Raw genomic sequence first — 14,720 nt, forward strand, 5'->3', positions numbered from 1 at the left:
TTTTCTAGCATTTGTTGGACTGAAACACCTCTTGTTCAAACTACAACATGCTTTAAAGCTAAAAACCCAGCCAACTGCGAAACACTCCTTTGAAGGATGGAAGTTATGTAGCTCTTCAGCAAAAGACACAATTGAATAGATCATGCCATTCATTTCCCCAGCAGTCGCTGCACTGCAGAATTACATGTTCTGAGCCACATACAAGTCCACGGACACCAAACCCTCATTGTAGTGAAGCCACAAACATAAGGAAGTGTTGAAACTTTGCAAGAGCGAATATCAGAAAACACGGTTTTCATAGTTCATTAAAAACAATAGGAGCCATTCAAAGGAACTTTCATGGACAAATTCTCAGTGACATGTCCAGTTTAGTTTGATATGAATTCTGCTACAGACTCGTTTGTTCATCCCTCATTAAAATTCTCCATCAAACCTAAAAGGACAATGTACATTATACAACTGGTTATGACACACTGTTGCTGTTACATGAAGCATACTGTGTTTCCATCTGCCTTTTTGTCCCAACAATTATTTGTTTAAATTCAATTAGAGGACAAAATGTTCCCTCGGCTCTAAGTGACATTACAGATTCTGACTGATTTAACTAACAATCTAATCATGAAGAAACATTAGAAGCATAAAGCATCTTACTAGCCACAGTCTTCACTTTGAGTAAAGATTGTGAGTTATTGTCGCTGCTGGTTTGTTTAGTGAATCTGTTCTGTCTCATACCACCAAGGAATTAATGCAAAAATGTTCCTCAGTAGAAAGAAGCGAAGATTCAGAGATAAAAAAAAAGTCTCTCAGTTTGAACCATGCATTGTGTTTAACAGGATCATTTCACAGCTGGTGCTCCTGGTAGTATTCAGAATAAAACAGGCTGACACTGTATTTTTAACCATTTTTCAGGAACGTTATTATCATGTTTATCTGTTCTTAGTCTTGTGATTATCACCTCTTCGCCAAAATCGTCTCACATTGGGAGACTCGTGATATCAGCCCCGCTTCCAGTAACAGAAAAAACATTGTGTCTGGTTTAATTTGTGCGATTGCGGCGGTGTTAAGGAGTCAAGCTTTAAAAACATCACTGTAGAAATACGGCTGGAGGTGAACAGATCCGGACGTCGCCGCCGTGACGTCTGTCCTGTTTACAGGTAAACACAGCGGTGGTGCGAGCGCCCGTGTGTTTGAGCAATAAACAACCAGGCTTGTTGTGGCTACACACACGGCACACAGGTGTGGCGACACACAGGTGTGGCGACGCTCACGCACGGAACGCGTCGCCTTTGGCCTCGTTCAGCGACGACACTTTCTCTGATCTCAGGTGGAATACAAAGAAGTTTGCACAAGTCACACGAGCAGTGACGAATGTTCCGAAGAAAATCCAAAAAAAAAAAAAAAAGGCACAAATCGCTTAGTGAACACTTCTTCTTTGGGAGGATGGGGGGGTCTGTCTCTTTTTATACTCGCTCTCTCTTGCTGCCTTCATCTATTTTAGACTGACTCGCTCCGGACGGCGATCACAAGACACTCGACACATGGGGAAGGTTCAGAGATTTGCTGGGAGTCAGAACAAACAAAACAAAAACAAAAAAAGGCTCTTTGTCCGGGGGAAAGACATAATGCTCTTAATTTTCTTGACTTTGTTTGCGGATTGTTTTGCAGGAAGCGATGTCACGTCGACTTAATTTGAAATGTTTCTTGAGTCAACAACCAGACTGAATTACTGCCTGTGATCCTCCGGCTAAATATGTTTGTTGTTAATTCAATATTAGTGAAACTACAGAACACTATTACAAAGTGTTATGTGAGTAAATTACATAAAACTGCCTTGAATTATGACACCAGCCCTCGTAAACAAGGGTTTACTCTCTTCAGATGATCTGGTATCTTCCCTTATTGAGCAGTATTGGTTATCTCCTCTCTACGGCCCACGCTATGACAAATTTTAGTGATATTTCACTCTCCTGGGTTATTAAACAGACCAAATGGCTGATTGTGCATCAACCCGCTATTCAATCAGCTGCATTTCCATTAACGTAGCAGCAAAATTGTCCAGACCAATCTCATTAAATGCCTTGTTTCTGCGACCATCTGTTGATTACACCTATGGAGAACTAACCTGTTATGGGCGTGAAAGGCAGATAATAATGTCAGCTTCGGGATTATTAGCGGACGTTTTTAACTGCAGTTTTTATGTAAATCATGTTGCTTTTCTCTCTCTCTCTCTCTCTCTCTGTATGTGTTTTTTTGTACCTGAGCTGAAACGACTGTTGTGATTCTTCATAATTAGGGTTTGTTTTGTCTTTGTTAAAGATTCCCCCTGTGTATTCCCCCCCATCCAGCTGAAATCATTAAAGACACGGAAAGAAGATTAACCTCGAGTGTGGTGGTTGTTGTTGCAGGTATGTCTTCAGATCGATGGCTGCATCCGTCACATTGAGTGGCGCCATCAGTCACGTCTTTCCTCTCAGTGTGTGTGTGTGTGTGTGTGTGTGTGTGTGTGTGTGTGTGTGTGTGTGTGTGTGTGTGTGTGTGTGTGTGTGTGTGTGTGTTGGAGACAGAGAGGTGAAATGAAGCACTGAGAACAGGATGAAAGAGCTGCTGACATTTGGAGGGAGGCGGGAAGCTCGTCGCTCTAATGCTCCACAACTGAACTAATCAACACTGGCGAGACCGAATCAAACTTTTTTTGAAACAATTTTAGGTTTTCCGGAACACATTAACTTCCCAACAAGAAACGCACATGGGTCAATATATAATTGAGGAACTTTTGAAGTCCATAGGATATATCTTGCATACATTTTTATTAAAAGTAAAAAAAAAAAAAAAAAAAAAAAAAAGGTTTTTATGTTCATTATGATCATGTCTTTACAAATTCCATCTTTATTTATTATGGAAACAATCACTTATTAATAAAAAGTGACTGGATATCACTAAAATGTCAACTAAATAACTGTCCCAATATAATAACAACAACCTTCTAATTAGCTAAACAATAATAAAATGAGTTTATTCAAAAATAGTTTTGTGTTCTTTTTATTAAGTTGAGATAATCATGACAGATATTTCTTTTTGTGTATCGATTTTGTTGTTTCATGTCTTGTTTTTGTCATTTTGTGCCTCGTTTTTGTTGTTTTCTGTCTCATTTTTGTCAATTTTTGTCTTGATTTTGTTGTTTTGTGTCTCGGTTTTGTCGTTTTCTGTCTTGTCTTTGTCATTCTGTGTCTCGTTTTGTCGTTTTGTATATAGTTTTTGTCAGTTTGCTTCTTGTTTTTGTAATTTTGTGTCTCAGTTTTTAATAAAAAATTACTGGATATCACTAAAATGTCAACTAAATAACTGTCCCAATTTAATAACAACCACCTTCTAATTAGCTAAACAATAATAAAATGAGTTTATTCGAAAATAGTTTTTTTTTTGTTCTTTTAATTAAGTTGAGATAATCATGACAGATATTTCTTTTTTGGCAATATATCAAATTTTATATGTAAAATAACAAATTGTATCTGTGTCCCAGAAATCACTTTCAACTAAGTTCCCCATTACAAAAACACCTCTCAAGGAAGTGTGTTAATTCCAGATCACATGACCTGCTCCACATGATGTCATTTCCTCCTGAAGAAAAGACTGGCCAGACTCCAAGGCTTTCTGAGTTATTTAATATAAAGTAATGTGTGAGTCAAGTGTGGATTTATTGCATGTCAACAGGTTTTCTACAGTATCTTTAGAAATAACTTTCAATTTCAATTTTACTCAATTGTATATATAATATTTAGAAGAATCTTTGTGTAAAAATGCCATGTGGTGTTTGGTTACAGGCGGTCAAGTTGATTTTAGGCCTGAAAACAGCAAAAATGTCAACTATGATACAAAAAGTACCGCAATTATATATCGACCCAGCTAATATCTCAGTTTTCCAGACACAGATCCACATCTCATCTGAGCTCCTTCTCATGCTCTCTGATCCTCCTAACTCTCGTTTGCTCTCCTGTGCTGCTCCCCATCGGACAGACTGACTCCCAGTTTTCATGTGGAGGCTGGATGCTGCCACCTGCAGCGTTCAAACAGCCTGACCTTTGTGACGGGCGACAACATGCCCAGCGAAAGTGCTCGAGGATCTCATGAGGGTCACTAGGTTCACAGAACATTCATCTGGAGGATGACGTTGTTGTTTGTGATGAACCAAACGCTTAAAAAGCAAAAGCAAGAAACGGTGTGGAGGCTGGCTGGAGAGGAGAAGTCTCCCTCACTGGGTCAGAGATGAACTCAATCACACAAATTTCTCACTTACTTCCAAATCCTGACTTCACTGAAATCAGCTGTTGCCTTGGTAACCTGAACCGATGACAGCGGTGAGGGGTTTGTTTGGCCAAAGGAGATCAAGAGGCCGAAGCTGCTCAGAAACCAGAAGGAGTAGAGTCAGAGATTAGTGTTGGAGTGAAAACATCTGTGGACAAACTCAAAGTTTTCATGTACGAAAATATAAAAGCAGCATGCAAATAGCTTGATTTATTTACTATAAATCTAATTTTCATTCATGTGGTTAAAAAAGGGTTCAGTGTAGGCAGTCTTTGAATCAACTCTTCATCTGCCTGCTATCATTTCCAGTATTATTGTTTCATGACGTCCATTGTGTTGTAGAGATGCTGGAACAGCAACTCCACATTACCTGATGTTAAAAAGAAATTATTACATGCTGTGTTTATATTTTTGCTCAGTATATTAACCCTCATGTTGTCCTGCAGGTCAAAAGTGACCTGTTTTAAAGTTTGAAAATGTGGGAAAAAAAATAATAATTCACTGTGAAACTTCTGATGTCCACATTTTCAACATTTTTGGGAAATATTTGAACATTGTTTGGTGGAACAAAAGAAATGTTAAAAATGTTTCTTAAGAACATAAAAAAATCAACCAAAATCTAGGGAATTTCACTGGATTTCCGTTGATTTTGATGTGAATGTTCTTAAAGAAATTATTAGAAGTTTTACTGATATATATGTAATAACTTTAGATATTTTTAGGATTTTTTTTGGAAGATTTTTACTCATTTTTTGAAAATATTTACAAGAATTTTCTTGCCAAATTTGGGGGATTTAAAAAAAAAAACATTTTTAAGAGAAAATTTTAAGGAATTATTGGAATTTTCTTCCTGAAGGTTATGCAAAATTTCAGAAATTTGGGGAATTTTTTTGCTGAATTTTTGGATTTTTTTCAGACAAGGAAAATATCTATGTCTTTAGTTTTAGGTCAATTTAGTGGCCCAATGAAAAACTGTGAAACCAGGACATTTTCTTCACTCAATAAAAACAACCAGGACAGGACGTGAAAACAGGACGTTTGGTCACCCTAGATTTTGTTCACATTGCTGCATGTTAGCGTTAAAATTCAAATAAAGTCATGTTCACCCACCTCAAAGCTACTGCTTTGAGTCCAATGTAAGTGTTTTGTTTTAAAGTAGAGGAGCAAACTCGGGTTAAATGTGCGTAAAACTGCAGGAATACAAATCCAAACTTCATCTTTTAATTTGAAAATGTGCGTTTTGTGGCTCATATTCGAGTTAAACGTCATGCAATGTGGATGAATTTCGTGCAATTCAAGTCCAGGCTTGTCGCCACCTTCAGCTGTGGATCATTAGGGGGCGCCATCACTCCACATTCCACCTTCCTGTCTGCAGGCTACATGACAGAACTGCAGAGAAAAGTCACGCTTCTCCTGCTCCTTTTTAACCACATTCCTTCAGTGCGCAACATTCAGGCCACACGGACAGGAATCATACAGCTGCTGGTGTAAGACAGGACTACATTTCCCATCAGGCCTGTGGGGCGCGTCAATTTTCCCTTTTCAGCAGCGTTTTCTTGATTTGCAGCTGCAGCAGCTGGAAGGACGCGTCAGTGAGCGACAGCAAACAGAAACATTGGAGAAATCTGGAGGTTTTGATAGTGTATTTAATGTAACAACGCTGGATTTTTTTTTTTACACAGTTGTCTACATTAAGTATTTGGAGTGTACTTTTTAAGACTTTTGGGATCCCCTGTGCGCAAAAACTGCGTAAAAGTTTGTTGGATCGCATATTTTCAGCATCTGTTTGGGAGATTCCCGCTTTGGCTGAAGCACCTGGACGGACAGGAGTGAATCTGCAGCTGACTGAGCTCAGCAGCATCAGACTGAGGCTTCAGTTGGACGGAGCCTCCGCTGCCAACGCCTTTCCCTCCTCTCTCTCACCGCCGGCAGGGAAACTTCAGCTCCACGCCGAGCCGGCAGCAGTTGGACGGTGTTTCCCTTCAGCCGATGAGCAGCTGAAAGCCGCAGTTTGACTCTAAGAAGTTGTTAAAGATCAGAAAAAATGGGCTGCACGATCAGCGCCGAGGACAAAGCTGCGGTGGAGAGGAGTAAAATGATTGATAAAAACCTGCGAGAAGACAGAGAGAAATCCTCCAGGGAGGTGAAGCTGCTTCTGCTCGGTAGGAACCACATTTACTGGCTCTCTCTCTCTCTCTTTTTTTTAAACCAGCTGTGCCATAACCAGCCTGGAAGGTTACCTAAATTTCCAGTCTGTCACTAGTTTCACTCCAAACACTCCTCCTCCTCCTCCTTTCTTTTTCTTCTGGTTTAAAGCAGCTGTGCTTCATCATTTCTGCTCTGAGACAGCTGCTAGAAGTAAAGCAGACTTTAACTGCAGGTCCTGAGCTGTGCTGTTGGTTTTCAGAGCAGGACTGTTGAGAGTCTGAGCTCAGAACGTTTGTTGACAACTGTTGTCACTTGCCTCCATGCACCTTGTAAGTCATGCAGGCCTGTTTTACTTCAGAGCTGAACCTGCTCAAACTGCTGTGGATCAACAGCGTGAAGGACAGAAGCACTAGAAAATTTAAATTAAACTGTTTAACCCTCATGTTGTCCTGCGGCTCAAAATTGACCCGTTTTAAAGTTTGAAAATTTGAGGAAATTTTTTTTTTCACAGTGAAACTTCTGATGTCTGCATTTTCAATATTTTTGGGAAATCTTTGAACATTTTTTGGTGGAAAAAAAGAAATGTTAAAAATGTTTCTTAAGAACATTCGCAAAAAAAAAAAAAATCAACCAAAATCCAGGGAATTTCGCTGGATTTTGGTTGATTTTTTTGTGAATGTTCTTAAAGAAAATATTCCAAGTTTTACTGATATATATGTAATCACTTTAGATATTTTTAGGATTTTTTTGGGAAGATTTTTACTCATTTTTGAAAATATTTACAAGAATCTTCTTGCCAAATTTGGGGGATTTTTTTTTAAAGTAAAACTTTTAAGGGAAATTTTTAAGGAATTATTTGAATTTTCTTCCTGAAGGTTTTACAAATTTTCAGAAATTTGGGGAATTTTTTGCAGAATTTTTGGATTTTTTTCAGACAAGGAAACAAAATTTTTTTGTGCCCGTAAATGAGGACAACAGGAAAGTTAATCAGTATTGGGTCTGATTTATTATTATTATTTAAACTGCTAAAATATCTTTTAGAAAGAAAGGTAAGAATAGAAAATTTGTCCCATAATGAAGTTTAGATTACATTATGACTTTTCTTTTTTTTTTTAATTATTCATTCATCTTATCATAAATTTTCCGATTAATCTTAAAAACAAATTCAGGCGCGCCCAGATAGTCCAACTAGTAGAGCAGACGACCCATAAACAGGGGCTCTAGTCCCCGATGCAGCGACCCGGGTTCCATTCCAGCTCTCGGTACTTTTCTTCTCCATACTTTCCTGTCTGCTTCTCTACTAACCTGTCCAATAAAGCCAAGAAAAGGCCAAAAAAAGACAGTTTCTCAAAAGTATTCTGCTGTGACTTCTCCATCGATCACCTGAGGCAAAGACGAGCAGCAAAGGAATGAGAAGTTGAAGCTTTTGTGGTTGCTGTAAACGCTCCAACTTAGGAAACAATAGTCGTCTATCTCAAACTTTAAATAATCCTGCCCCCTAAATATCTGCTGCTTCCAGGTGCATCAGAAGAAGCAGCAGCCTCACAGTCCAACAAGTTTACTGCTTTCTACAGCTGCATTTTCTGACTCTAAAATGATTCAGCTATGAGCAGAAAACATCAGATGTTCTGCTGTTGGTTGCCAGAGTGAACACAAGAGTCCTAATGCACTCCCAGCATCTGAGGGACTGAAGGTCCAGTGGGATACATTCATTATTGATGGCAGCGTTACCACAACAGCAGGAAAGTATTCTTGAGATGTGCAGCTATTGTGGCTAACGCTATCATTAGCTATGATTGTATGCCCACAGGTCAGAGCTCTGTGGAAACGTTCTGACTGATGAGGTTGCAGTAAACAAGGACTGGTTGTGGGTCATTGTGTTTTCATGTGGCCTGCTGTGCTTCAGTGAAACATAAACACAGCTCTGTCGCTGCTTTACATCTGTTAGCTTCTTTCCTGTTCTCTGTGCTCACATAAACTCTATTTTCATACAGCTGAATCCCCAATAAAGCTGTTCCCATTTACATATTTTTCTGTTTCTGTTGTCAGACAACGGCACAAGTGTGAAATATTGACTGAAATGCCGCTCATTAGGACTAAAACTGTGTTACCTGGCAGTCTGCTAAACTGTTTTTTCCATAAATATTTGGACAGGGACAAAGTTTTTCTGAACACCTCAGAATTCATCCGGCTGGTTCTGTCCTGTGTCACGTCATCAATAAACACCAGTGACCCATCACACCGCCTCCACCATGCTTTAAAGATGATGTGGTTTGATTTGGATCATGAGCTGTATCACGCCTTCTCCATACTTTATTCTTGCCATCATTCTAGTAGAGGTTGATCTTGGTTTCATCTGTCCAAAGAATGTTCTTCCAGAAGTGTGCTGGGTTTTTTTAGATGTTTTTTTTTTTTTTTTTTAGTAAAGTCAGTGTCCAAATATATATGGACCTAACTGTATAACTGCAACGTTGTCTGAGAAACAGAGGTGAGAAAAAACAGCTGTGTGTTGAATTATGAGATGTTTTTATGTCAAATGATGGCTCAGAGAGAATAGAAAGCTCTGGTCTCACACATGGTCACGTCTGCGTTATCTGCTGCGTGTTCAGCTGTCAGTCACAGACTCAGAGAGAGTCTTCTTCCTGAAGGGGCCGGGGTCATTTACAGCTGCAGACACTGAAACTGTCTGTTTCTAAAGTAAGGCTACAACCAGGAGTCATATAGCCATGGTGAAATAAACCATCTTTGCAGAATACTGAGCAGAAAAAGTGAAGAACACACTACGGCGACACATGAGACTTTCATTAACTTGTTGAACAGCAGCACAATACAAGACCATAAACAGCGAATCAATAGAACAAATAAATTCCACTGCATTTAATTTTCTTGATTTATTAATCAATTAATCAAGTACTTGTTCAAGCTCTATTGATTTGGAGAATTTTCCATCTTGCTTGGCTCCTTCTGCTGTAATTTAATTCACTTGTTTTGCAATTGGATGTGACAGTAGATTTCAGGTGAAGCGTTTTTCTATCAAAATGCATAAATCATGATCAGGTATGTGGCACTAGCGACTACCAGGGTTGTGTCAGATATCTTTTATGCTGCACATCCAGATGTCAGTATTATATTATTGTATGTATATCAGCCTTTCCTGCTTGTATTTAGACTCTCTCTCAGCGGCTCTGTCACTGTGGGTGTGGACTGAACAGACGTGCCAGAGGGATTAAATTCACTCAGAGTAGCAGCACTCAACATTTTCATGTTCCTGGTCCTTGACTGCAAATCCAAGAACAACACTGTCTAGATCAGGGGTGTCAAACATGCGGCCCGTGGGCCAAAACCGGCCCACCAGAGGGTCCAATCCGGCCCGCAGGACGACTTTCTAAAGTGTAAAAATTACAGAGAATACATTAACTGCAATTTCTGAATTTGTAAAACTATAAATTTAAAGGTTTCTAGACCATGACAAATTGTTTTGATCATAAAGTAAAATACTACAATGCTCATTGTTCTTTTGTCATTTTGTGTCTCGTTTTTGTAATATTTTGTCTTGTTTTTGTTGCTTTTTGTCTCTTTCTGTCTGAATTTTTGTCGTTTTGCGTTTCCTGTTTGTCCTGCTTGTGTTTTTTGTCTCGTTTTTGTCATTTTGTTTCACGCTTTTGTCATTTTTTGTCTGTTTTTTGGGGTTTTTTGTGTCCTTTGTCTAATTTTTTGTAATTTGGTTTCTCGCTTTTGTCATTATGTATCTCATTTTTGTAATATTTTGTGTTGTTTTTGTTGTTTTTTTGTCTTTTTTAAGGTAAAATACTATATTGTTCAGCTCCAGATACCTGCGACTAAATATTTTATGCCTTTGTTGATCCTCTGTGATCTGTAAGTTGTAATGTGTAAATGATAAACTGAGGCATAGTGCTGTTGAAATTGAATTTATTTTTCTTAACAAATTTCAGTTTGTTCATAATGTTTTGTAAAAAGATAATTCCTTACATGTGAACATTTTCAGAATGTACTTTTTTGCACTTAAACAAAGGAAAAATTTTGAGTTGTGATCATTTATAAGTTATTATGCTGTGATTTTACTGGTTCGGTCCACTTGTGATCAAATTGGACTGAATGTTGCCCCTGAACTAAGATGAGGTTGACACCCCTGGTCTAGATCCTATTTTGCGGCCACAAATGTGTTTCTATAAGGGATGCAGGAAATGACTGCTTTTTGCTACCAATTTTTGCTATTGATTGATCTGCCAGTCATTATATATTTTTATTAATTGGAATTGAAAATAAAAACAAAACTTTAGGGGAAAAAAAGAAAACTAACCCAGGACTGAGTACCATAAAAATATACAGGAAATGTCTTTTGGTTGTAGTCAGAATTTCCAAGTATCACAAGGCTTTATTATAAATGTTAATTGAGACTGAGAGTCATAAAGTTTATACTGTAATACCACAGATTGTATATAAAAGATAGCGACTATGACATCAGCGTCTGCATTGTGGACCACTGTTCTGAAGTCAGACATGTTTCTGGTGGGTGTTGGACTCCGTCAGCGTTGCCTTTTGTCTAAAATCCTGTTTGTGATTTGGGTCATTCCAGAACTGGAGGACATTTTACTTCCCAACCATCAAATTTCAAATAATCCATGTACAAAATACTAAAACATGCAGTTGTTGTGTACATTTACTTGTCCTGAGACCAAATCTAAAAAAAACTAGGAGAAAAGAATGTTTGAAAATATTTTTTAAAATACCAAATTAGTCTGGACTTCCCCCTAAAATGCCATTTTTCTTTTGTCCCATCCCCCTGATGACTGAATTGAATCTCAAATAAAATGGCTGTAATGAAATTTAAATCTCCTTTTCTGGTATTAAATTTTTCATTGGTGTCTCTTGTAATTGTGGGAAATTTTTTTTTAAAATCAACATATTTTAAATAATAATTATTATGCATGGATCATGTGTTCCACAACAACCCTGTTAGCATAACCTTTTTAGCATGGTAGAGGTCTACTAAGCATATTATCAGGAGAAGACAAATTATTTTCACTCTTTTCTTGATGGTTTTCCATCAGTAAGTTTATCCTCTTGGTCAGCAGTAACAGCTAGCTAAATATCTAGCTTCTACTGCTCAGAAAACGCTAACATTAGCATGGATTAGCAACCTTGTTACTGTGATTAGAGTAGGGTTAGCAAACAACAAATAAAACATGAAATAAAAATGGTACCATTGATGTGTAAGCTGAGCTGATCAAGTCTTTGATAGTTTATTACCAATTACTGATGAATGTGGAGCAGAAAACTGTAAAAGAGAAGATTTATTTTTGAAAAATTTGAAGGCCAAATGTCCTCCGATTCTGGAATGATCCATTTATTGTGAATTCATGGATGGGATTTCAAGGTGCAGCTGGGGTGAGGAGGGATTCTGATTGGGGAACCTCAGAGTCGAGTTATCTGGTTCTGTTGACTTCATCCGGCTGTGACTCGGTTTGCAGCTGATTGCAAAGTTGCCAGTTTCAGAGTCGGCACCTCTGAGTCTGAAGACATGATTCTCTGCAGGAAACTGGTGGATTTTTCCCTTTGGGTTGGAGGTTAGCTGCTCTGATAGGATCTGAGTGAGACTCTGAATATATTATTACTACATATATTATTATCTGACTATTCTACATATAATAATATGACAGCAACCTGTCAATTACAAGATAGCCCGCCTTAAAACACACCCTGTTTTATTATTAGTTTCACTCTTGATGGGGCCATAATGTACAAATATAACATCACGCTGTGTTGAATGAGACTTCAAGCTTGCAATTGAGACCATAAACTTATCAGGAATATATTTACTGAGGCAGCAAATCAAGATAGAAGTTGGCTCATTTTCTCATCTGTATACAATCTGACTTAGTTTTGTAACCAGAGTAGTCGCCCCCTGCTGGCTGCTGGAAAGAATGCCGGTCACTTTACTTTTGGATTCACTTTTTACATACTTTTCTATTCTATTTATGTACAGTTTGTGTGTATTAACTATTTTGATCTTACAAAATCTTGCTTTTGATAAATACTCCCCATGTAATATTAAAAACTAACACTGAAACTAATAATAAACTTTTCAAATAATAATAACTGAATCTCGCAAACCTACTCTTGAATTTAACTGAAACTAGCCTGAACGGAAACCAAAAATTCAGAACTAAATAAAACTAATGAGTAATACAAAACTATGACAGCTCTTATGTCTTTGTTTATACAGAACCGCACTTCTCTCAGCAGCCGTCTGTTCATTTGGACAAACCCAAGCCAGACACGACTCCTTTGATGTGGGGTTGAGTTGTCTAAAAATATTAATGTGACTTTCTGTATGCTGTGCATGTTCATAAAATTTTAGTGCTCATAAAACTGGCTCATCGCTGTGTGTTGCAATACAATGAGCCGAGTTGTTTCGCTTGTCGATCACAAGAACATTAACGCTCACTGCAGCCCTGCTTACTCAACGCAAAACTATTCACCAGCTGAATTAAATCTGCTTTAGTCGGATATTTTCATGTCCACTAGCAGCTGCCTATTAACCCTCCTGTTGTCCTCATTTACGGACACCAAAAAATATTGTTTCCTTGTCTGAAAAAAATCCAAAAATTCAGCAAAAAAAATCCCCAAGTTTCTGAAAATTTGCAGAACCTTCAGGAAGAAAATTCCAATAATTCCTTAAAAGTTTCCCTTAAAAGTTTAAAAAAAATAATTAATTAATTAATTAATTAAAAATGAGTAAAAATCTTCCAAAAAAAATCCTAAAAATATCTAAAGTGATTACATATATATCAGTAAAACTTCTATTTTCTTTAAAAACATTCACAAAAAATCAATAGATTTTTTTTGTGAATGTTCTCAAGAAACATTTTTAACATTTCTTTTTTCAACCAAAAAAATGTTCAAAGATTTCCCAAAAATGTTGAAATTGTGGACATCAGAAGTCTCACTGTGAAAATATATTTTTTCCCACATTTTCAAACTTTAAAACGGGTCAATTTTGACCCGCAGGACGACACGAGGGTTAAGACACAGAGCAGATTTGAAAAAAAAGCATTGTTTATTTGTCGTGTTTTTGGTAAACTGACAAATTTAAATCGAATATTCGCTCCTGTTTAAGAGTTCAAGTCGGGTTCTTAAGCCACTCAAGGCTCCACAATATCACAAGACAGCTTCTTCAGTCGCTGGTTTACAGTAGGTAATTGTTAGAGCCTTTTCACTACAAACAGCTGCAAAATACACGAATGAGAGTGAATCAAAGCACAAGAGTTATGGATCTTAAAACCAAAGCAATTAACCGAAAGAAGCTAAAATGCTCTGTAAAGCTGAGAGGAGCTGCAGAGTTGGGTGGTTTGTTGTAAGCATGTTTAATTAATAAAGCACCTTTCAGGAGCAGAAAGTGCTTCATAATAAACACTAATTATAGACGCAGCAACAGACAGTAAGTTGCAGACAACCACAGACAAACACGAGGCAAGACAGAACAAAACAAGACATCATTCAATAAAAGCAAGTTTAAACAAATGTGCCTCGAGTTGCTTTTAAAGCGTCCTCAGATCTTAAGTCCGGTGGGACAGCGTTCCAGTTTCCAAGCTGCAATCTCAAAAGGCCACAGTCTGCTTTTGTCTTGAGCCTGGAGCGAAGAACAAACCCTGATCAGAGGACCTCAGACTCCCACTGACGTTATGAGGCTGCAGCAGCTCTTCAGTACCGTCTAGATGACTCTTTCTCGTAGCTGACGCAAAACAGGTGTTAGAATACAAAAGGTGATTAATTATATGACATATAAGCACACAAACACAGCATCCAAAACACAACATAGAGAGTGGAAAACCAGCAAGAGTTGGTTGTTTAGATTATTTTTACTGATTGAGACAACTACAGACCCGGCTGAATCACAAATCCGTTTCCTGATGGTGCTGCAGTGAATGGCAGACTCGGCCTGAGTGCGTAACATGACAGCACATTACTAAAAGTAGACAAAGAAGTTAAGGGTCTTGTGTAGATCGGTTCGAACCTTGTAGTTTCTTTCGAATTTACAGAGCCTTAACTATCTATGAACACTGTATTTATTCTTTCAGTGCAGACAGCTAGTGGACCGTGAAGAGATGTTTGTTGAATTTGACAAAAAGTGTGTTAGAATAAAAATGACTCACTCTGCCTTTAACTACACTTGTTGAGTGTGCTGTAACACAAAGACCTTGATCTACCAATTGAGACTTTGAATGTTTTGAAAGACACTGAACAAC

The 14,720-nt window shown here is 37.9% G+C and overlaps 1 protein-coding gene across 1 annotated transcript in view; it reads left to right on the top strand.

The window, feature by feature from the left end:
• Window positions 1-5,751: 5,751 nt before the first annotated feature.
• gnai3 (guanine nucleotide binding protein (G protein), alpha inhibiting activity polypeptide 3) overlaps window positions 5,752-14,720 on the top strand; it is a 30,646-nt gene continuing 21,677 nt past the window's right edge. Inside the window, exon 1 of the mRNA XM_023289704.3 lies at window positions 5,752-6,464. Within this exon, the coding sequence (XP_023145472.1) occupies window positions 6,347-6,464 (118 nt within the window). The 5' untranslated portion in view covers window positions 5,752-6,346. The remainder of the gene's footprint in view (window positions 6,465-14,720) is intronic.

Source organism: Amphiprion ocellaris, chromosome 8 (assembly GCF_022539595.1).
Source record: "Amphiprion ocellaris isolate individual 3 ecotype Okinawa chromosome 8, ASM2253959v1, whole genome shotgun sequence".
Classification (NCBI taxonomy): Eukaryota; Metazoa; Chordata; class Actinopteri; family Pomacentridae; genus Amphiprion; species Amphiprion ocellaris.